The sequence below is a fragment of the Penaeus chinensis genome, chromosome 24, assembly GCF_019202785.1.
Source record: "Penaeus chinensis breed Huanghai No. 1 chromosome 24, ASM1920278v2, whole genome shotgun sequence".
NCBI lineage: Eukaryota > Metazoa > Arthropoda > Malacostraca > Decapoda > Penaeidae > Penaeus > Penaeus chinensis.
Genome location: NC_061842.1, coordinates 28292961 through 28317960, shown reverse-complemented (window position 1 = coordinate 28317960; position 25000 = coordinate 28292961). Strand labels below are relative to the sequence as shown.

General features: G+C 36.4%; 6 protein-coding genes across 6 annotated transcripts in view; all 6 read left to right on the top strand.

Annotated features, from left to right (window-relative positions):
* LOC125038055 (pupal cuticle protein 36-like) overlaps positions 1-1033 on the top strand; it is a 20182-nt gene extending 19149 nt beyond the window's left edge. Inside the window, exon 4 of the mRNA XM_047631290.1 lies at positions 1025-1033. Within this exon, the coding sequence (XP_047487246.1) occupies positions 1025-1033 (9 nt within the window). The remainder of the gene's footprint in view (positions 1-1024) is intronic.
* Positions 1034-1629: 596 nt separating this feature from the next.
* On the top strand, positions 1630-2933 carry LOC125038054 (glycine-rich cell wall structural protein 1-like). The gene is made up of 2 exons (XM_047631289.1): positions 1630-1641; positions 1770-2933. The coding sequence occupies exons 1-2, from the start codon at positions 1630-1632 to the stop codon at positions 2817-2819; spliced, it is 1062 nt and encodes a 353-aa protein (XP_047487245.1). The 3' UTR covers positions 2820-2933.
* A 2967-nt stretch (positions 2934-5900) lies between these two features.
* On the top strand, positions 5901-8237 carry LOC125038053 (glycine-rich protein DOT1-like). The gene is made up of 2 exons (XM_047631288.1): positions 5901-5912; positions 6037-8237. Exons 1-2 carry the CDS (start codon positions 5901-5903, stop codon positions 7063-7065), a joined length of 1041 nt encoding a protein of 346 aa, XP_047487244.1. The 3' UTR covers positions 7066-8237.
* A 3063-nt stretch (positions 8238-11300) lies between these two features.
* On the top strand, positions 11301-15085 carry LOC125038052 (keratin, type II cytoskeletal 2 epidermal-like). The gene is made up of 3 exons (XM_047631287.1): positions 11301-11312; positions 11594-12359; positions 14820-15085. The coding sequence occupies exons 1-3, from the start codon at positions 11301-11303 to the stop codon at positions 15065-15067; spliced, it is 1026 nt and encodes a 341-aa protein (XP_047487243.1). The 3' UTR covers positions 15068-15085.
* A 2447-nt stretch (positions 15086-17532) lies between these two features.
* Positions 17533-18908, top strand: LOC125038051 (glycine-rich cell wall structural protein 1-like). The gene is made up of 2 exons (XM_047631285.1): positions 17533-17544; positions 17813-18908. Exons 1-2 carry the CDS (start codon positions 17533-17535, stop codon positions 18785-18787), a joined length of 987 nt encoding a protein of 328 aa, XP_047487241.1. The 3' UTR covers positions 18788-18908.
* A 2207-nt stretch (positions 18909-21115) lies between these two features.
* Positions 21116-25000, top strand: part of LOC125038050 (glycine-rich cell wall structural protein 1-like) — an 8083-nt gene continuing 4198 nt past the window's right edge. The window contains exons 1-3 of the mRNA XM_047631284.1: positions 21116-21127; positions 21416-21584; positions 21666-22283. Coding sequence (XP_047487240.1) covers positions 21116-21127; positions 21416-21584; positions 21666-22283 — 799 coding nt within the window. The remainder of the gene's footprint in view (positions 21128-21415; positions 21585-21665; positions 22284-25000) is intronic.

The window sequence follows — 25000 nt, the reverse complement described above, 5'->3', positions numbered from 1 at the left end:
CACATTCGCCCCGGATATATGTTCTTTCCTCTGTATTTTTTTGGTAAATTTTGTTACATACAGATGGCTCCACATGTGCTCAGCCGGCAAGGAGTCTATCAGTAGGCCCTAGTTACCGATCCTGATTTTCCCATTCCTTGAATTGGCGATAATTGTTTTTTTTCTTATTAACACCATTGTTATCGACACTGTTATTATTGTTATTGATGTTATGATCATTAAACTGTCATTAAAATATTTTAGATAATGAAATGATACAATAGACACTTTCCTAAAGTGAAGGAAAAGGGTAAACAGGTGAGATAGGTAGTTCTGATAACTGGCTCTTTGGTGATTAAGAACTTGTAGAGCCATGTATGTGTAAATACAATAAATAAACGTGTATGGCAGTGGGCATGGTATGTGTTCTTGTCACATGGAGCGAGTGGGTTAATATTATTATTATTATTTTTGTTGTTACGACCGTCGTGGTGCAGCGGTAACGTGCGCGGCTGGTTATCCATGAGGGTTGGTCACCCTGCTCGCGCGTGTTTGAATCTGGCACCAATGGTCTAGGATGAAAAGTGAAAATAAAAGGCATCCACTTGGAATAACGGCCGCAACCTGCCAAAAACAAAGTCTTTCGAAAGAAAACACCGTCCTAACTCTTGCGAGAGCGTTCGTTACGTAAAGCTGAAGCAACTTCATCAATAAGTATTATTATTATTGTTATTACTATTATTGTCATATTACCGATATTATTATTATTATTATCAATACTATTGTAATATTGTTATTTCTATTATTAATATGATCATTATCAATATTTGTATTATTACTAAGCTCATTTTTATTTTTTCTGTAATTGTCATTATTAACTTTACTATTAATATACTTATCATTATTGCTATCATATTATTATCATTATTATTATCATATCATCATTAATTTGACCATACTAATTTCTATTAATGTATGAATAACGGCAACCTCGGTATTAACAATGAGTATAGCAGTAGCATTAAATTGTTAATCTTACTGTCAGAATTACTGACCTTTACAGTTGTATATGGCAATAATATTATAGCTTAAATACAGTATTAGTAGTAATTATTGTAGTTGTAGTATTAATAGAGTTAGTTCAGAGAATGAAAATAACTATATTGTTCCTATAACATTATTAATCTTGCTAATGGTATATAGGATCAAGATTATAATTCTAAAGATAGTCTGTAATAACACTACACAATAAACACACTGTTGTTTGCATATTGCTCTATACTTGTTTATGATTTTTTAAAAACACGGGTACGCACAGAAACACACATATATATGTGTGTGTGTATATATGTATATATATATATTAAAAAATAAATAACTCTACATGTATGTTATGTATGAAGTTATGCATGTATAAATGAATATAAGAAAGCAGATCTATATGAATAAATTATTATGAGAGTAAATCAAACTTACAAATGTACTTTCTTCAAATATCCATAGCATTCTGTAAGCACAATAGGATAAAGGCAAATAAGCGAGGAACTGTGAGTACGAAAAGAAATTGGGGTCACTGGAGGTGCGAGAGGAAAGAGAGAGAATGGAAGTATATAAGGCGGAGCTTGACTGAACGAGCCAGCATCTTCCACCATGAAGCTCTTGGTGAGTGATACTTCCTATTCCGTATACTGAAGTGAGGAGAATTTAGTTATATCAAAATTTAGTTACTTCATGTTAAGCACCCTACTTTTAGAAAATACATTCATTCCTTTCTTCCTTACGTTCTAAAGGTTGTCTCGGCACTCGTGGTCGCAGCTTACGCGGCACCTCAAGGCTACAATTTGGCCTCGCCATCGGGAGGTGGATTCTCCCATGGTGGAGGTCACTCATCTGGAAGTGGCTTCTCTAGTGGCGGCGGAGCCTCCGGTGGAGGATTCTCCAGTGGCGGTGGAATCTCTGGTGGAGGATTTTCAAGCAGCGGAGGAATCTCTGGTGGAGGATTTTCAAATGATGGTGGAATCTCTGGTGTAGGATTCTCAGGTGGCGGTGGAGTGTCTGGTGGAGGTTTCTCCGGTGGAAGCAGTGGTGGATTTGGTGGTGGATCTGGAGGTCACGCTGGTGGGTGTCGTGATGGAGAGATCCTGCATGTAGATGGATCTTGCGTTGTTCCTGTAATCACGAGAAATGTATTTGTGTATGATGCTCCAGAACAAACTCAGCAGCCAAGCGGTCCACCACCAAGTGTCCCACCACCAAGAGTGGACCATAACATTCTGTTCGTGCGACTTCCTGAAGGAGGAGTAGGACCTGAACCCATCATCGTTCCTCCACCAAGGCAAGAGAACATCGTGTATGTCCTGAACAAGAACGATGGAGCAGGAGGCCAGCGAGTAATTGAGGTTACTGCTCCTCCAGCGACCAACCCCGAGGTTTACTTTGTCAACTACGAAGATGGAGAGAACCCAACTCTTCCCATTGGCGTTGATCTTGAGACTGCTCTTAATGCTGCCGCTAGTGCTGGTGGTCAAGTGATCGGAGGCGCCGGAGGATCAGGTGGCTTTGGAGGCGATGGAGGATTTGGCGGTAGTGGATCAGGTGGCTTTGGAGGCGATGGAGGATTTGGCGGTAGTGGAGCAGGTGGTTTTGGAGGAGATGGAGGGTTTGGTGGTAGTGCAGGCGGAAGTGGAGGATTCGGTGGTGCAGGAGGAGTAAGTGGAGGTTTCGGTGGCGTAAGTGGAGGAAGCGGAGGCTTTGGCGGAAGTGGAGCAGGAAGTAGTGGAGGATTTGGAGGAAGTGGAGGCAGTGGTGGTTCTCCATCCACTTTATATTCTGGCCCTTAAACATTAGGGAAGGAACAGTTCCACTTTGCTACCTAGCTTAATGCCATGTTGGCCAGTTAATATTTTATTATGATTGTTTATGACTTTTACTAAAAATATATATACATATATATAATTATATTTGTTTCTTTACCTCTAGAAAAGGGGAATGCTGTAGAACTATTTTCTTTCACCATGATGATTATATTATTTTTTCTTTTTTACATAAGCAAAATTCATGACAAATGACAAAGATGGAAAGAAAGAAGAAAATTCATGTGGTTAATATTTATTAGATTCTCATAAAATCTACCTAGTAAAATGAAGGTAACTAAATAAATTCGTATTCAAAGAAAGAAAGAAAAAGTCTGACATCGAGAGTATATATTATGAACATAAATATGTATATAGATATATCCTCACACTCATGAGAACATTTCACACAGGCACAATGACACATAAACAAACAAACACACACACAAACAAGGAAACACACAAACACGCAGACACCTTCCCCAAACGCAAAGAAACACTTTTGTATATTGAAATATATTTATATTATATGGGAGCCCCAAGAGAGCAATGGAATTATAAGATTTCCCCACCCTCTATATGTATATCTTTATAAATATGTATTCGTATATACGGAGAGAGAGAGAGAACAGAGGAATTTTGCTTCTGTATATATATGTATATATACATATATATACATATATACATACATATGGAATTATGTGTGTAAATATAGGTATAGATATAGACAATCAGATAAAGAAATATAGAGATATGGATAGATATGTATATATAAATGAATAAATATATATACATTTATGTTTATGTATATGTATATATACAGATATATGTATACACACATTTATATATATATATATATATATATATATATATATATATATATATGCATATATATACATATACATACATATATATGTATATTTATGGAAATTTATATATATTCATATATATTCATCTATCCATCCAACTGTATATTATCAATCTAGCTATCTAATTATCAAACTATATTTCTATATTTAATTATATATGTATAAATGGATAATTAAATATAAATAAACAAATATATAGGTGTATATATATAAGTTTTCTTAAAACGGTCAATTCATTCAAAACATAGTTTAAGAGATCTTAATTCAAGAATCTGCACGGAGGCGTGCTTAGAATAATTATGGTATTGTATAATGATCTCTATCTCATAACCATATTCATTATTGTAATTTTCGTTGAAATTTTTAAGCGATAATCTTATTTAAATGTTAGTTTATGACGGTCTATATCACGGTAATAATATTCCCTGTAATTATTGCTGTTATTAACCTATTCACCCCGGATTTATGTTCTGTCCCCTGTAGTTTTTGGAAAATTTTGTTGCATACTGATGGCTCCACATGTGCTCAGCCGGCAATGAGTCTACCAGTAGGCCCTAGTTACCAATCATTATTCTCCCATTCCTAGAATTGGCGAGAAAATGTATTTTTCTTATTAATACCATTGCGATCAATACTGTTATTATTGTTATTGATGTCATGATTATTAAATTGTCATTAAAATATTTTAGACGGTGAAGTAATACAAAAGATACTTTCCTAAAGTGGTAGGAAAAGGGTAAACAGGTGAGATAGGTAGTTCCAATAACTGGCTATTTGGTGATTAAGAACTTGTAGAGCCATGTATTTGTAAATACAATAAATAAACGCGTATGACAGTGGGCATGGGTTAATATTATTATCATTATTATTGTTGTTGTTGTTACGACCGTCGTGGTGCAAGGGTAACGTGCGCGGCTGGTTATGCATGAGGTTCGGTTACCCTGCTTGCGGGTGTTCGAATCTGGCAGGTGGAGCAAGTGGAGGTTTCAGTGGCGTAAGTGGTGGAAGCGGAGGTTTTGGCGGAAGTGGAGCAGGAGGTAGTGGAGGATTTGGAGGAAGTGGAATCAGTGCTGGTACTCCATTCTGGCCCTTAAACATTATGGAAGTAACAGTTCCACCTTGCTAAGTAATACCTACCTTCATTGCAATATAGTGGTCTAGGATGAAAAGTGAAAAGGAAAGGCATTTACTTGGAAAAACGGCCGCAACTTGCCAAAAACAAAGTCTTTCGAAAGAAAACGCCGTCCTAACTCTTGCGAGGGAGTTCGTGACGTAAAGCCGGAGTACCTTCATCAATAACTTTTATTATTATTGCTATTACTATTATCATATTACCGTTATTATTATCATTATTATTATTACTATCTGAATATTGTTATTACTATTATTTATTTCATCATTATCAATATCCATTACTCCTAATCTCATCTTTATTTTTCTGTAATTGTCATTATTAACTTTACTCTTATTATACTTATCATTATTATTATCATATTACTTTGACCATACTAATTTCAATAACTGTAGGAATAACGGCAACCTCAGTAATACCAATGCTTGTAGCAGTAGCATTAACTTGATTCAGTAAAAGTAAAATTATTGATATTGTTGATCTTGCTGTCAGAATTACTGACATTTACAGTTATATATGGCAATAATATTATAGCTTAAAGACAGTATAGTAATAATCGTAGTCGTAGTATCAATAGCATTAGTTCAAAGATTGCAAATAACTATATTTTTCCTATGGTCATCTTGCTAATGGTATATAGGATCAAGATTATAATTATAAAGAAAGTCAGCAATAACACACTGTTGTTTGCTTTTTGCTCTATACTTGTTCATGAATTTTTGAAAAACACGGGCACGCACAGAAACACATACATATGTGTGTGTGTATAGGTATATATATATTCAAAACTAAGCATCTCTACATGTATGTTATGTATGAATTTATGCATGTATATATGAATATAAGAAAGCAGATCTATATGAATAGAGTATTATGAGAGAAAATCAAACTTACAAATGTACTTTCTTCAAATATCCATAGCATTCTGTAAGCGCAATAGGATAAAGGTAAAGAAGCGAGGAACTGTGAGTACCAAAAGAAATTGGGGTCACTGGAGGTGCGAGAGGAAAGAGAGAGAATGGAAGTATATAAGGCGGAGCTTGACTGGACGAGCCAGCATCTTCCACCATGAAGCTCTTGGTGAGTGGTACTTCCTACTCCGTATACTGATATGAGGAAGATGCAGTTATAGCAAAATTTAGTTGCTTCATATTAAGCACCCTATTTTTAGAAAATACATTAATTCCTCTTGTACTTTCTAAAGGTTCTCTCGGCACTCGTGGTCGCAGCTTACGCGGCACCTCAAGGCTACAATTTGGCCTCGCCATCGGGAGGTGGATTCTCCCATGGCGGAGGTCACTCATCTGGAAGTGGCTTCTCTAGTGGCGGCGATGCCTCCGGTGGAGGATTCTCCAGTGGCGGTGGAATCTCCGGTGGAGGATTTTCAAGCAGCGGAGGAATCTCTGGTGGAGGATTTTCAAATGATGGTGGAATCTCTGGTGTAGGATTCTCAAGTGGCGGTGGAGTGTCTGGTGGAGGTTTCTCCGGTGGAAGCAGTGGTGGATTTGGTGGTGGATCTGGAGGTCACGCTGGTGGGTGTCGTGATGGAGAGATCCTGCATGTAGATGGATCTTGCGTTGTTCCTGTAATCACGAGAAATGTATTTGTGTATGATGCTCCTGAACAAACTCAGCAGCCAAGCGGTCCACCACCAAGTGTCCCACCACCAAAAGTTGACCATAACATTCTGTTCGTGCGTCTTCCTGAAGGAGGAGTAGGACCTGAACCCATCATCGTTCCTCCACCAAGGCAAGAGAACATCGTGTATGTCCTGAACAAGAACGATGGAGCAGGAGGCCAGCGAGTAATCGAGGTTGCTGCTCCTCCAGCTACCAACCCCGAGGTTTACTTTGTCAACTACGAAGATGGAGAGAACCCAACTCTTCCTATTGGTGTGGATCTTGAGACTGCTCTTAACGCTGCCGCTAGTGCTGGTGGTCAAGTGATCGGAGGCGCTGGAGGATCAGGTGGCTTTGGAGGCGATGGAGGATTTGGCGGTAGTGGATCAGGTGGCTTTGGAGGCGATGGAGGATTTGGTGGTAGTGGAGGAGGTGGTTTTGGCGGTAGTGGTGGAAGTGGAGGATTCGGAGGTTCAGTTGGAGTAAATGGAGGTTTTGGTGGTGTAAGTAGTGGTAGTGGAGGCTTTAGTGGAAGTTCAGCCGGAAGTAGTGGAGGATTTGGAGGAAGCGGAAGCAGTGCTGATACCCCATCCACTTTGTACTCTGGTCCTTAAATGTTAGGGAAGGAACAGTTCTACCTTACAAAGTAATACCTACCTTCGTGTCTATATAGTCAGTTAAGATTTTATTACTATTGTTTATAACTTTTAACAAATATATATGAAAAAAAGTTTATATTTGTTTCTTTATTTCGAATATAAATGAATAAATAAATAGACGAATGTCGTAGGTATTTAAAGGCTGTTGCTAAATTCTTTCAGAAGAATAATTGCAAGAGTGGTCTTGACTTTTTCAAAATTCATGACCAAATAAATGATGGAAGGAAAGAAATGAGATGATTTATGTAGCGGATATACATTCACATTTCAGAAAATCAAATCATACAAAATACATTCATTATAGAAAGATAACTAAGAAAAGTTTAAATATAAAAAAACAGAAATTATATATCATTCTAAACTAACTTGACCATAGCATTCTGCTGTGTGTCTTCCTAAAGGAGGAGCAGGGCTTGAACCTATTGTTATTCCTCCACCAAGGCAAGAGAACATCGTGTATGTCCTGAACAAGAACGACGGAGCAGGAAGCCAGCGAGTAATTGAATCCTGAGGTTTGCTATGACGAGGGAGAGAACCCAACTCTTCCTATTGATCCAATCTTGAGACTACTCTTAACGCTGCCACTAGTGGTTGTAGTTAAGTGATGAGAGCCACCGGAGGAGCTTTGGAGCCGATAGAGGATTTGGCAGCAGTGAATAAGGTGGATTTGGAGGTGATGAAGGATTTGGCTGTAGTGGAGGTGTAAGCAGGGTATTAGGTGGTGCATGTAGAGTAAGTAGCGATTTCGGTGGCGTAAGTGGTGAAAGCGGAGGTTTTGGCGGAAGTGGAGCAGGAAAAGTATTGGAGGATTTGGAGGAAGTGGAATCAGTGCTGGTGCTCCATCCACTTTAAATTCTAGCCCTTAAAAATGAGGGAAAGGAACAGTTCCACCTTGCCAAGTAATATCTACCTTCATGTCAATATAGCCAGTTAATATTTTATTACCAATGTTAATAACTTTTACCAAATACATGTAAAAGAGTTTATACCTTTTTCTTTATCTCGAAAATAAATGAATAAATAAATAGACGTATGTCGTAGAGACTAGGTCTTGAAAGTTGTGTTGCTGCTAAATTTATTCAGTAGACTAATTGCAATAAGGGGGTTTACCTGATTAACATTCATGGTAAGGAAGAGGCCGAAGAAGTGAGAACATTTATGTGGTGAATATAATTTATATGTAAATAAATCTAACACAAAATACGATTATTCAAATAAGTTAACTAAGAAAAAAATAGAATATAAAGAAAGAAAAATGGTCTGAGATAACACACGCCTACACTACACAAATATATGTATTGAAACGAATTTATGAATTAACACATACATGTTGAGAATACTGATGCACCATCATGCAAAACCCAAAATTTAATCGTAATGAAGACTGACGTTATGCCATTTTAAAGACGAAACACGAAGGATAACGCTGTCATTGCATTACATTGTACTTACGTGGCTGGGCGAGCATGGATTTTAATTTAAAAGAAAACCAGAACAGACAATCCCTGCGCCCCCCCCCCCCCCTTAAAAAAAACAACTATTAGGACTGTAAATAGTATCTTATGACTCTTAAAGAAAGTAATATGACATTGATAGAAATGCAAATCAAAACAGATCTAGATTGTAGGGAATCAGTATTACCGAAACGACGAGAAAATTTGAAATAGGAGGTTTCTGATTTTTTTTTTTTTTTTTTTTTTTTTTTACGTAGTCGGGTTCCTTATTATTTTTTATTCTTTATTTTTTTAGATGAATTTCATTGTGGCTTGTGCAACTGAATTAAGCACAACTTAGAGGCATCGCGGAGTGAAACACGAAGAAATAATTGAGCGATGCAGTGTCCCATGCACTAAAGCGCAAGGTGAGGCTTGTTTTGACTGCAGCTGAGGCTTCCTGGCAACATTATGGGCAAGGTGCGCGCAGATGGGAATAAACAGACACATTCACGCACGCACGCGCGCGCACACACACAATGTATATTGATATATATATATATATATATATATATATATATATACATATATATTTGTATTAAACACTACGGGAGGACCTTGTGCCATACTTTAAAACGCGTTAGAGTGCATGTTGGGTCAACTGAATATACTGTATGCATATATACATAAATAAACAATGAAATACATATATATTTGAATAAATAAATGAATTATACAAAAAAAAAAAATATATATAGATATATATATGCATGTGTGTGTGTGGAGAGAGAGAGAGATTAATAAATAGACAGAAGGATACATAAATAGGTAGACAGTCAGATAAATTTATAGATAACCTGATAGACATAAATATCTGTATATATCAAATTTGAACATGATTATTTCATAACCATCTTCGTTATTGAAATTATTAATCGTTATTTTTATGAGAGGTAATTCTGTAGTTTGTTCTAATTTAAATCACATTAATAATAATCCATACTATGTTTATTACTGTTATTATTATTATTATTATTATATTATAAATTATTATTATTGTTATAACAACAACCACAACAACAACAACAACAATGATAATAACTTTTATCATTATTTCCATTATTATAATTTTTGCTATTATTCATGCCATTATTATTATTATTTAAACTACTAATATTCTTATATTTATTTTACTATTATGCGTATCATCAATGTAACTTTTAACCCATTGCCGACGGGCATGACACGTGCGTCCATGTCATGCCCACTGTGATTTTACTTCTTTAATTGTTTTTTCACATAGATGGCTACACTTGTATTAAGTCACCAATGAGCCAGTTATGAGTACTGCTTGTCTCGCCAGTTCACCCTTTTCACTGCTTTATGAAAATAATTTACGCTATCTTATTTTGCTGTTACTAATGTTTATAACATTATAGCAATTAAACTGTTTACAATAAAAATAACACTATCGATATTCATTGCACTCGTAAAAATTATGTTTTTTCCCGCCAATTCTAGGAAAGGTGAAATTAGGTAAGGTCACAAGGTCTACTAATTGACTTCTTTGTGGCTAAGCACTAGCAGAGTCATCTATGTACAGAGACATTTCACAGAAATATAAAAAATGAGCACAGCATTTTCCCCATATTTTAATCATTTTCCCCCATGCGGAATTGGGTTAATATGATTACCATCATCTTTTCTTTTATTATTATCATCATTGTTATTTACATATCATTAACAATAGCAATAATAACAGCCGTAGTAGTAATAACCGTTATAGTCATAATAACGCTTTTATCAATGTAATAGACGTAGAAGTAGTATTAACTGGGTTCAATAAAAGTAAACAACTTTAATTTGGATGTTAATATAGTCAGTATCATTAACCTTTCTAATTATATATGGCATCAGAATTATATTCGAAAGTGAGTGATACTTGTAATAATAATAGTTGTAATCGTAATAGCATTAGCATTAGTTAATTAAAAGTGGATATATCTGTACTGGTGTTCCTATATCCGTCTTATTAACTATTCTAATTATTTGTAGCATCAAAATCACGATTCTATAATAGTAAGAAATTAAGCTACATTTTTTACATACTATAGACTACCTATTACTCTGTATTTATTTGTGACTACAACCTTGCATTTAGGGACTTTGAATATCCAAACCTTATTTGAAATTAACCACACATAATACGAAACACAGACACGCACAGACCCGCATATACACGTATACACTACACGCAAATATGTATATGTATAAACATATATATGAATTTATATATACCTATATATATATATATATATATATATATATATATATATATATATATATTCGTGTGTGTGTGTGTGTGTGTGTGTGTGTGTGTGTGTGTGTGTGTGTGTGTGTGTGTACGTGTGTTTATATACATATTACTCATATATATATATATATATATATATATATATATATATTTGTGGTTTAAACATGAATCATTATAATGTCAATATACATAAGTATATCAATATACAAAAAGCTATGAGAGTAAACCAAACTTACACATTTATTTTCTTCGAATACCACAGCGTTCTGTGAGCACAATATAATAAAAGTAATCCTGAAAAAGAAAAAAAAAAACGAAAAAAAAAAAACGAAGCGAGGAACTGGGTACGAGAAGAAATTGTGGCCACGTTGAGTGCGAGAGGAAAGAGAGAGAATGGAAGTATATAAGGCGGAGATTGCCTGCGTTAGCCAGCATCTTCCACCATGAAGCTCTTGGTGAGTGGTACTTCCTACTCCGCTCGCTGAAATGAGAAGGATGTAGTTATAGTAAAATTTGGTTACTTCACATTATGCACCCAATTCTTCAAGCGCAACCACACACACACACACTCTCTCTCTCTCACTCAGATACAAATTGACATAATAGATACATGGCACACAAACCTAATAACACTCACGTATATAGATTCAGATAAACAGAGGTTACATAGTGCAAAAAACAACACATGATATAAATAATCTTAGCAAATATACTGACTCCCTTTGTATTTTTAAAGGTACTCTCGGCAGTCGTGGTCGCAGCTTACGCGGCACCTCAAGGCTACAATTTGGCCTCGCCATCGGGAGGTGGATTTTCCCATGGTGGAGGTCACTCATCTGGAAGTGGCTTCTCTAGTGGCGGCGGAGTGTCAGGTGGAGAATTCTCAAATGGCGGAGGATTCTCTGGTGGAGGATTTTCAAGCAGCGGAGGAATCTCTGGCGGTGGATTTTCAAGTGGTGGTGGGGTGTCTGGTGGTTTCTCCGGTGGAAGCAGCGGCGGATTTGGTGGAACTGGAGGTCCCGCTGGTGGGTGTCGTGATGGAGAGATTCTGCATGTGGATGGATCTTGCGTAGTCCCTGTAATCACGAGAAATGTGTTTGTGTATGATGCTCCCGAACAACCTCAGCAGCCAGGCGGTCCACCACCAAGTGTCCCACCACCAAGAGTTGATCATAACATTCTGTTTGTGCGTCTTCCTGAAGGAGGAGCAGGACCTGAACCCATCATTGTTCCTCCACCAAGGCAAGAAAACATTGTGTATGTCCTGAACAAGAACGATGGAGAAGGAGGCCAGCGAGTAATTGAAGTTACTGTGCCTCCAGCTACCAACCCCGAGGTTTACTTTGTCAACTACGAAGATGGAGAGAACCCAACTCTTCCTATTGGTGTGGATCTTGAGACTGCTCTTAACGCTGCCGCTAGTGCTGGTGGTCAAGTGATCGGAGGCGCCGGAGGATCAGGTGGCTTTGGAGGCGATGGAGGATTTGGCGGTAGTGGATCAGGTGGCTTTGGAGGCGATGGAGGATTTGGTAGTGGAGCAGGTGGTAATGGTGGAAGGGGAGGATTCGGTGGTGCAGGTGGCGTAAATGGAGGTTTCGGTGGCGTTACTGGAAGTATCAGTGGAAGTGGAGCAGGAAGTGGAGGATTTGGAGGAAGTGGAATCAGTGCTGGTACTCCATCCACTTTATATTCTGGCCCTTAAACATTAGGGAAGGAACAGTTCCACCTTGCTAAGTACCTACCTTCATGTCAATATAGTCAGTTAATATTTTATTACTATTGTTTATAACTTTTAACAAATATATACGGAAAATATTATACTTGTTTCTTTATCTCGAAAATAAATGAATAGACTAATGTCTTATGAACTGAAACGCTGTGTTGCTAAAATCTTTCGGAAGATTAATTACAAAAGGGGTCTTTACTTCTTAAAAATTCATATAGAGCGAAGATATGAGAACATTCATGTGTGATGGATAAAATTCACATTTCAAAAGATATAGTTAAATCAAATACGTAATTAAATTCAGATAACTAACAACAGACGGATTTTTTTTTTTCTGATAACAATTATATATCAATTTATACAAACTTTAATGAAAACATACGGAAAAAATAGGCGCGCGCTCGCGCTCAGACACACACACAAAACACTCAAAACACACACAAATCCAACAAAAACCACACACACATAGCATACAGAAATCAGATAAACAAAGGCATAAATAAATGTGTGTATATATATATATATATATATATATATGCGTGTGTGTGTGAATATATATAGAGGGATGAATAAATAAACAAATGGATAGATAGACAGATAAAATAAAAGATAAACCAATAGATATAAACATTAAATATAATTGCGAAAAATATTTAGCTCTTTAAAAATGAATCATTCTATTTACACACATTACGAGTAGGATGCAAAGAAAATGCAATTATTCTGTCACTCAATTGATAATTTTATCTATTTCGTTACTATAGTTTATTTTGGTCTACATCACAGTAATACTAATCCATGTAATTCTCATCATTATTATTATCTTTATTTTGTTCTCAATATTGTTATAAATGGTATTATTATTATTATTATTATTATTATTATTATTAATTTTATTATAACTATTGCATTTGTTATCATTATTTCTGCAATTATTCATATTATTGCTATTATTCATATTATTGTTATTATTATTATTGATATTACTATTGTTATCATCTATATTTTATTATTATGGGTATCGTCAATTTTACTATTATTTTAATGATCATCATCTTTACTGACATATCATCATGGTCTTGTTTCTTTATATTACTATAATTATTATTACTGTTTAAATATCATTAACAACAGCAGCAGTAATATTAATAGCCATAATAGTAGTATAAATAGTAGTGCCAATGTAATAAATGTAGCAATAGCATTAACTGGATTATATGGAAATACAAACATTGAAATTGTTCATACAATCAGTATCATTGACTTTCCTATTTCAAGTTTAATTTATGGCATCGGGATTAAATCCTAAAGACAATAATAGTAGTAATAATAGTAGCTGTAATATTAATAGCAAAAAATCTGTTAATTAAAAGTGAAAATATCTATATTGGTGTTCATATAGTCATCATTATTAATAGTTATATAGCATCGAAAACATCAATCTAAAAACATTAAGAAATTACACATCACATTATTTACATAGTATAGACTACCTATTGCTCTATATTTATTTATGGCATTAAATTCGCATTTAGTCATTGTGAATTCCCCCTATATAAACATATAAATATAAATAATCTCCTAACAAAATATATGCACTCCATTTGTATATTCTAAAGGCTCTCTCGTCAATCGTGGTTGCAGCTTACGCAGCACCTCAAGGTTACAATCTAGACTCACCATCGGGAGGTGGATTTTCCCATGGTGGAGGTCACTCATCTGGAAGTGGCTTTTCTAGTGGCGGCGGAGTGTCTGCTGGAGGTTCCTCCGGTGGAAGCAGTGGTGGTTTTGGAGGTCACGCTGTTTGGTGTCGAGATGGAGAGATCTTGCAAGTGGATGGATCTTGCGTTGTTCCTATAATCACAAGAAATGTGTTTGTGTATGATGCTCCTGAACAACCTCAGCAGCCAAGTGGTCCACCACCAAGTGTCCCACCACCAAGAGTTGACCATAACATTCTGTTCGTGCGTCTTCCTGAAGGAGGAGCAGGACCTGAACCCATCATTGTTCCTCCACCAAGGCGGGAGAACATCGTGTATGGCCTGAACAAGAACGATGGAGCAAGAGGCCAGCGAGTAATCAAGGCTATTGCTTCCAGCTACCAACCCCGAGGTTTACTTTGTCAACTACGAAGAGGGAGAGAACCCAACTCTTCCTATTGGTGTGGATCTTGAGACTGCTCTTAACGCTGCCGCTAGTGCTGGTGGTCAAGTAATCGGAGGCGCCGGAGGAGCAGGTGGCTTTGGAGGCGATGGAGGATTTGGCGGTAGTGGATCAGGTGGCTTTGGAGGCGATGGAGGATTTGGCGGTAGTGGAGCAGGTGGAAGTGGAGGATTCGGTGGTGCAGGAGGAGTAAGTGGAGGTTTCGGTGGCGTAAATGGAGGAAGCGGAGGCTTTGGCGGAAGTGGAGCAGGAAGTAGTAGAGGATTTGGAGGAAGTGGAACCAGTGCTGGTTCTCCATCCACTTTATATTCTGGCCCTTAAACATTAGGCAAGGAACATTTCCACCTTCCACCTGAGAGGATCAGGTGGCTTTGGAAGCGATGGAGGATTTGACGGTAGTGGATCAGGTGGTTTTGGAGGCGATGGAGGATTTGGCGGTAGTGGAGGTGGAAGTGGAGGATTGTTTGATGCAGGTGTAGTAAGGTGGTGGAAGCGGAGGATGTAGTGGAGGATTTAGAGGAAGTGGAAGCAGTGTTGGTACTCATCCAGTTTATATTCTGGCCCTTAAGCATTAGGGAAGGAACAATTCCACATAGCTAATTAATACCTACCTTCATGTCAATATAGTCAGTTCGGATTTTATTACCATCGTTTATAACTTTTACCAAATACATTTAAGAAAGTTCATACTTTTTTCTTTATCTCGAAAATAAATTAATAAATCAAGAGACGAATGTCATAGGAACTAACTCTTAAGATTGTGTTGCTGCGAAAAATCTTTCAGGAGACTAATTGCAATAAGGGTCTTTACCTGATCAACATTTATGGCAAGGGAAAGGCAAATGAGAGGACCGAAGGAAAGAAATGAGAACATTTTTGTGGTGGATATAATATATATTTTAAAAAATCTAATACATAGAATGCGACAATTTAAATACGATAACTATGAACAATTTAGAATATAAAGATAAAAAAGTCAGAAAGAAATTATTTGAACGAACTAATGAAGTAACACATGCATGTTTCCAATGGTACGTCACAAGCCACGTGTCGATTTTGCTGCAGTAAACAAACTTTTGTCTAGGCCTGCTGCTATATTGCAGTGTTAAGGTTTCAGTCTTGCTTGAAATTTCACGTTTAAAATCTATGTTCTTTTGCTAGCATAGCTTAATTCCGATGTTAGGAATGTTAATGAGATGTAAAAAACAGATATTTACAAGTGTTCATTCTTCGTAGCTTGGGAATGTTTCCGTATCAACTGCCAGCTGATGGTTGTAGCAATGATCCAACGAAGTGGCCAAAACTTGAATGGTCTCAAATATACAACAGTCTGATTAATTCACCCGACAGTTACACCCGTGCAGCCTTGAAAAAATGTTGAATTTTGGAGGTACATAACCAATTTAACAGTGGCAGGGTGAGAATATTGATGCGTCATCATGTAAAACGCAAAAATGTTATCGTAATGAAAGCTGATGTTAAGCCATCGCAAAGACTAAGCGAAGCACCCCATTCACCCTGCGTAGCTCTGAATATGAAAGATGACGCTGTTATTGCAGCACATTGTATTTACATGGCTGGGTGAGCATGCATTTTACTTTAAAAGAAAGCTAGAACAGACAAAACTCGCATACCCACGCACACATAATGTATATTGATATATATTTTAGACACTACGGGGAACCCTTGTGTCATACCTAAATGCGCGTTAGGGTACATACTGTATATACTGTATGGATATATATGCGTATATGTATATCTATCTATCTATCTATCTATATATATATATATATATATATATATAATTGCATAGATAAATGTTTTATATATAATTGAATAAATTAATGAATTATACAAATATATATATGTGTGTGTGTGTGTGTGTGTGTGTGTGTGTGTGTGTGTGTGTGTGTGTGTGTGTGTGTGTGTGTGTGAGTATATAAATACATATATATGCATATATATATATATATATAGAGAGAGAGAGGTGGATAAATAGACAGATGGATAGATAGACTGATGAATAAAGAGATAGATAAAATGATAGGTAAGATGATAGACATAACTATAAATATGATTATGCATTTATATTTAGCTTTCTAGGAATGCATAAATGTATTTATACATGTTACGAGAAGAATGCGAAGAAAATATTGCATTTACTTAATGAATGCATTAAGTAATTTGGGATATAATTCTTATGCCATATATAATTAGAAAGGTCAGTGATATTGAGTATTTAAACAACCATACCAAAGATTTTACTTTTATTGAACCCAGTTAATGATACTACATTCAAACTAGCCTTACTACTACTATTACGGCAATTACTACTACTACATCTGTGAATATCCATACCTTATTTGAAATAAGCCACACATAATACGAAACAAAGACACACAGAACCGGGTATACACTACACACAAATTTGTAGATGTATAAACATACACATACATATGTGTGTGTTTATTTATATATTATTTATATCTATATCTATCTATCTATCTATCTATATATATATATATATATATAGTTTATACATGAATCAGCATATATATGTCAATATACCTGAGTATATCTATATAAAAAGGGCATGTTATGAGAGTAAACCAAACTTACAAATGTATATTCTTCGAATACCCACAGCGTTCTGTAATCCATAAGAAGAAAACGAAGTGAGGAACTGGGTACGAGAAGAAATTGGGGTCACGTTGGGTGCGAAAGGAAAGAGAGAGAATGGAAGTATATAAGGCGGGGCTTGACTTCGCTAGCCAGCATCTTCCACCATGAAGCTCTTGGTGAGTGGTACTTCCTACACCGCACGCTGAAATGAGAAAAATGTAGTTATAGTAAAAAAAAATTACAGCATACTATGCACTCTATTCAAACGCAACCAGATGAGCGCACTCACACATACACAAACTCATATACAAATTTACATATAAGAAGATACATAACACAAAACCTAAGAACACTCACATACATAGATGCAGATAAACAGAGGTCACATAATGCAAAAAACAATATATGATATAAACAATCTCCTTACAAAATATGTTCTTCAAGGTACTCTCGGCAATCGTGGTAGCAGCTTACGCGGCACCTCAAGGCTACAATCTGGCCTCGCCATCAGGAGGTGGATTTTCCCATGGTGGAGGTCACTCATCTGGAAGTAGCTTCTCTAGTGGCGGCGGAGTCTCCGGTGGAGGATTCTCAAATGGCGGTGGAATCTCTGGTGGAGGATTTTCAAGTGGCGGAGGAATCTCTGGCGGAGGATTTTCAAGTGGTGGTGGAGTGTCTGGTGGAGGTTTCTCCGGCGGAAGCAGTAGTGGATTTGGTGGAACTGGAGGTCCCGCTGGAGGGTGTCGTGATGGAGAGATTCTGCATGTAGATGGATCTTGCGTTGTTCCTGTAATCACGAGAAATGTGTTTGTGTATGATGCTCCCGAACAACCTCAGCAGCCAAGCGGACCACCACCAAGTGTCCCACCACCAAAAGTGGACCATAACATTCTGTTCGTGCGTCTTCCTGAAGGAGGAGCAGGACCTGAACCCATCATTGTTCCTCCACCAAGGCAAGAGAACATCGTGTATGTCCTGAACAAGAACGATGGAGCAGGAGGCCAGCGAGTAATCGAGGTTACTGCTCCTCCAGCTACCAACCCCGAGGTTTACTTTGTCAACTACGAAGAGGGAGAGAACCCAACTCTTCCTATTGGTGTGGATCTTGAGACTGCTCTTAACGCTGCCGCTAGTGCTGGTGGTCAAGTAATCGGAGGCGCCGGAGGAGCAGGTGGCTTTGGAGGCGATGGAGGATTTGGCGGTAGTGGATCAGGTGGCTTTGGAGGCGATGGAGGATTTGGCGGTAGTGGAGCAGGTGGAAGTGGAGGATTCGGTGGTGCAGGAGGAGTAAGTGGAGGTTTCGGTGGCGTAAATGGAGGAAGCGGAGGCTTTGGCGGAAGTGGAGCAGGAAGTAGTAGAGGATTTGGAGGAAGTGGAACCAGTGCTGGTTCTCCATCCACTTTATATTCTGGCCCTTAAACATTAGGCAAGGAACATTTCCACCTTCCAATGTAATACCTACCTTCATGTCAATATAGTCAGTTATTATTTTATTACTATTGTTTATACAATTTAACAAATATATGTATATAAAAGTTAATACTTGTTTGTTTTTTTTCGAAAACAAATTATTAAATCAATAGACGAATGTTGTAGGAACTTAAAGGCTGTGTAGCTAAATTCTTTCAAAAGACTAATTGCAAATATTTTCGTGTTCAAAACTCATGAAAAAAGAAATGATAGAGCGAAAGAAATGAGAATATATATGTTGCGGATATAATTTATATTTCAGAAAATCTAATAAAGTACGTTCATTAAAGTAAGATAAAATATAAATATGAAAAGATAAAAAAATTCTGATAAAACAATTATATATCAATCTAAACGAATATATGAAGCAAATCATATACGGAGAAAAATACACATACACACACACACACAAAGCACACAAAACAAACACACAACGGATAAACAAAGACACGCATAATGTGTATATATATATATATATATATATATATATATATATATTAATCACTACGGGTGACCCCAGTACGATACTGGAAAACGCGTTAGAGTGTATGCGGATACAGCTCTATAACCTGTATATATATATATATATATATATATATATATATATATATATATATATATATATATATGTATATATATAATTTAATAAATCAATGAATATATATGTATATATAAAATTGAATAAATAAATGAATATACATATATGTATATATATGTATGTGTTTTTGTGTATTTGTGTGTGTGTATATAGAGAGGGATGACTAAATAGACAGATGGATATATAGTTGGAATGAGAGACAGACAAAATTATAAACAAACTGTTAGACATATTATAATATAATTGTGATGCAAAGGATGCAAAGAAAATGCTGTATTTACTCAGTGAATTCAATACAGTGTTTCATTGATCCTCATTCAAATATCTGTATACATCAAAACTGAAAACGTGCTACGAATGTAATCATTATTTCATAATCATCTTCGTTATTGTAATTATCACTCGTGTTTTTGTTAGGGATAATTTAATCCTTCTTCTCATTGTAGTTTATTCTGGGCTACATCACAATACTTATAATCCATGTAATTCTCATTATTATTATTATCCTTATTGTATTATTGTTATTATTATCATTATTATAAATGGTATTATGAGTATTTTTATTATGATTATTATAACTATTACTTTTGTTATCATTGTTATTATTAGTATTGTTATCATTCATATTATCATTGTTATTGATCTTACTACTGTTATCATCTTTATTTTATTATAATGGGTATCGTCAATTTAATACTGTTATAATCATCATCATCTTTACTGTCATATCACCATCGTGATCGTGTTTTCTTGTATTATAATAATTATTACTGTTTAAATATCATTTGAAATAGCAGTAACAGCAATAGTAGTAGTAGCAATAGCTGAAATAGTAGCAGTAATAGTAGTATCAATGTAATAAATGTAGCAGTAGCATTAATTGGGTTAAATAAAAGTACAAACATTGATATTGTTGTTCAACTAGTCAGTATCATTGACTTTTCTAACTATATATGGCATCGGAATGATATCCTAAAGACACAAATAGTAGTAATAATAGTAGCTGTAATAGCAACAGCAAAGTCTTAGTTCATTAAATGTGGAAATATATATATTGTTTTTCGTAAAGTAATCATTATTAACAACTCTAATTATATATAGCATCAAAATCATCAATAAAAAAATAGTAAGACATTACTTTACATTATTTACATAGTATAGACTATCCATTGGTCTGTATGTATTAATGACTCTAAACTGGCCTTTAGTAACTGTGAGTCCCCCCTCCTTACTTGAAATAAACAACACATAATACAAAAAACAGACACGCGCATATTTACGTAAATATACTACACAAATATGTGTATATACATGTCTGTGTGTGTATTTATTTATGTACATGATTATAAATACATGCATTTTATGCATGGATCAGTATATGTATATGTGAGTATACATAAGGATCTATACATAACATGTTCTTTATACAAAAAACATGTTATGAGAGTAAACCACACTTACAAATGTATTTTCTTTGAATACCCACAGCGTTCTGTAAGCACAATAGGAATCCCTCTGTAAGCACAATAGGTAATCCTTATGAGAGCAAAAAAAACAACAACAACAAAGAGAGGGACTAGATACGAGAAGAAATTGGGGTCATTGGGAGTACGAAAGGAAAGAGAGAGAATGGAAGTATATAAGGCGGAGCTTGGCTGGACGAGCCAGCATCTTCCACCATGAAGCTCTTGGTGAGTGGTACTTCCTACTCCGTATGCTGAAATGAGAAGGATGTAGTTATAGTAAACTTTAGTTACTTCATACTATGCACTCTATTCTTCAAAAACAACCAGATGAGCACACTCACACATACACAGACTCAGATACAAACAGATAGAAAAGAAGATACACAACACCCACACCTAAGAACTCTCACGTATATAGATTCAGATATCAGAGGTCACACAATGCAAAAAATAATACATAATATAAATAATCCCCTTACAAAATATATTGAATCCTCTTGTATTTTCTACTAGGTTCTCTTGGCAATCGTGGTCGCAGCTTACGCGGCACCTCAAGGATACAATTTGGGCTCGCCATTGGGAGATGGATTTTCCCATGGTGGAGGTCACTCATCTGGAAGTGGCTTCTCTAGTGGCGGCGGAGCCTCCGGTGGAGGATTCTCCAGTGGCGGTGGAATTTCAGGTGGAGGATTTTCAAGCAGTGGAGGAATCTCTGGTGGAGGATTTTCAAGCAGTGGAGGAATCTCTGGTGGAGGATTTTCAGGTGATGGTGGAATATCTGGTGTAGGATTCTCAAGTGGCGGAGGAGTGTCTGGTGGAGGTAGCAGTGGTGGATTTGGTGGTGGATCTGGAGGTCCAGTTGGTGGGTGTCGTGATGGAGAGATCCTGCATGTGGATGGATCTTGTGTTGTTCCTGTAATCACGAGAAACGTTTTCCTGTATGATGCTCCTGAGCAACCTCAGCAACCAAGCGGTCCACCACCCAGTGTCCCACCACCTAGAGTTGACCATAACATCCTGTTCGTGCGTCTTCCTGAAGGAGGAGCAGGACCTGAACCCATCATTGTTCCTCCACCAAGGCAAGAGAACATCGTGTATGTCCTGAACAAGAACGATGGAGAAGGAGGCCAGCGAGTAATCGAGGTTACTGCTCCTCCAGCTACCAACCCCGAGGTTTACTTTGTCAACTACGAAGAGGGAGAGAACCCAACTCTTCCTATTGGTGTGGATCTTGAGACTGCTCTTAACGCTGCCGCTAGTGCTGGCGGTCAAGTGATCGGAGGCGCCGGAGGAGCAGGTGACTTTGGAGGCGATGGAGGATTTGGCGGTAGTGGATCAGGTGGCTTTGGAGGCGATGGAGGATTTGGCGGTAGTGGAGCAGGTGGTGCTGGCGGTAGTGGTGGAAGTGGAGGATTCGGCGGTTCAGGAGTAAGTGGAGGTTTCGGTGGCGTAAGTGGAGGTACCGGAGGCTTTGGCGGAATTGGAGCAGGAAGTAGTGGAGGATTTGGAAGCGGAAGTAGTGTTGGTACTCCATCCACTTTATATTCCGGCCCCTAAATATTAGAAAGGAACGATTCTATTTTATGCCAGTATTGTCAGTCAATATTGTATTACTATTGTTTATGACTTTTACCAAATATATATACTTATATACAAAATTTATACTTGTTTTCTTCTCTCTAGAAAAAAAAAGTAAACAGATAAATGTCACACGAACTAGCATATAAATTTTATTTTGCTGGTAAATTATTTCACGAGATTCATTACAATCACAATCTTTACATGAGCAAGATTCATGGCATTGGAGAGTCAAAAGAAAGATGAAGACGAAAAAAAAAAAAAAAAAAAAAAAAAAAAAAAAAAAAAAAAAAAAAATATATATATATATATATATATATATATATATATATATATATATATAGAGAGGATATTATTTGCTTTGCTTTTTTCAGAAGTAAAGATAAGTAAATGAAGATATGTAATTCCCTCAATAAACACACACACACAAAGTTTATTGGTATATTAACTAGTCACTATGACATCCACCAATGCCATACCGAAAATGCATGCGGAATTAAGTGCATGACGGAAAAAAGTGGAGCACGGGAACAAAATTTTTGTACATTTGAACACGCACACATAAACACACGGATATATGTGTTTATATATATATATATATATATATATATATATATATATGTACACATACATGTATATACATATACTTATATTCATTTATTCATATATACATATATAAAAGAGTGTATTATATGTATTTTATTAATTCATGTATGCATATATGAATGTGTATATACATATTTATATCTATATCTATCTATCTATATATATCTACACATATATTCATTTATTCATATATACATCTATGAATTCACGAATATATATACTGTATATATAAACATAATGAATGTATAATACATATATATATATATATATATATATATATATATACACATATATGTATATATATAATATAAACACACATATCAAACTATATATCTAAATAAATAAATAAACACATATATATATCTATGCGTAAGTGTTTTCTTATGATAATATTAAAATATCTGTTAATTCATCAATCTCTTGATAAAAATACGATAGGAAAAAAATCTAGCTTTCGAAACCTTTTCTCACCGTTTTCTTATCATTTTATCAAGCCATATTTTTTATATTTAATAAACTATGAGTTCTGCATAGTTTAAACTATTTATATTTAAAAGATCAGTATACACTGAATCCGAACGTGTATCTAGAAGGTATAGTTTATTTAGATTTTGTTAGTATGGATCTGTGAATTATTTGGTATTTCAAACTTTTATCATTATTGACATCACCATAGTGTTTTCTTAATGATAGTTTAACTGATGCTGTTGTTTTAATACACCTGATTCTTATCATTATCATTATGAAAATAATACATGCAGCGCTATAATAGTAATAATAATGAATATAATAATAGTTACAGTAATAATAATTATTAGTAGTATATTTACTGTTGTGAAGATTATTATTTTCTATTATAACTACTATTGTTATTAGAATTACCAATAACAATATATATTTTATTTTTCCTCATATTTGTGCATCATATTCGCACATATGACACACATAAGCACAACCATATCCACACTAATTCATATAGGCATATATATGGCATGTAATTCTTAAGATAAAACAGTGTAAATAATAGTTTCATGTAATGCAATTTGGTAATGACTCATTCACTACAGGTTCTCTTGGCACTCGTAGCCACAGTATACGCGAAACCCCAAGGCTACAATTTGGCCTCGCCATCCCATGGTGGAAGTCACTTATCTGGAAGTGGCTTATCTAGTAGCCGTGGATTTTCCTGTGGAGGATTCTCAAATGACGGTGGAGTCTCTGGTGGAAGATTCTCAAGTGGCGGTGGAGTCTCTGGTGGAGGTTTCTCCGAAGAAAGTAGTAGCGGATTTGGTGGTGGATCTCGAGGTCCCGCTGTGGGGTGTCGTTATGGAGAGATCCTGCATGTGGATGGATCTTGCTTAGTTCCTGTAATCACGAGAAATGTTTTCCTGTATGATGCTTCTGCACAACCTCAGCAGCCAGGCGGTCCACCACCAAGTGTCCCACCACCTAGAGTTGACCATAACATTCTGTTCGTGCGTCTTCCTGAAGGTGGAGTAGGACCTGAACCCATCATTGTTCCTCCACCAAGGCAAGAGAACTTCGTGTATGTCTTGAACAAGAACGATGGAGAAGGTGGTCAGCAAGTAATTGAGGTTACTGCTTCTCCAGCTACCAATCCTGAGGTTTACTTTGTCAATTACGAAGGAGAGAACCCAACTCTTCCTATTGGTGTGGATCTTGAGACGGCTCTTAACGCTGCCGCTAATGCTGGTGGCCAAGTGATCGGAGGCGCCGGAGGATCAGGTGGCTTTGGAGGCGATGGAGGATTCGGCGGCAGTGGAGCAGGTGGTTTTGGCGGAGATGGAAGATTTGGTGGTAGTGGAGCAGGTGGCTTTGAAGATCGAGGATTCAGCGGTGCAGGTGGAGTAGGTGGAGGATTCAGTAGTGCAGGTCGAGTAAGTGAAGGCTTCG

Excerpts from the sequence above, each read along its gene's own strand:
- LOC125038052 (XM_047631287.1), top strand. Across the intron at positions 12,360-14,819 it reads ATTTGGCGGTAGTGGATCAG|GTGGCTTTGGAGGCGATGGA; the intron begins GTGGCTTTGGAG and ends CCGGAGGAGCAG.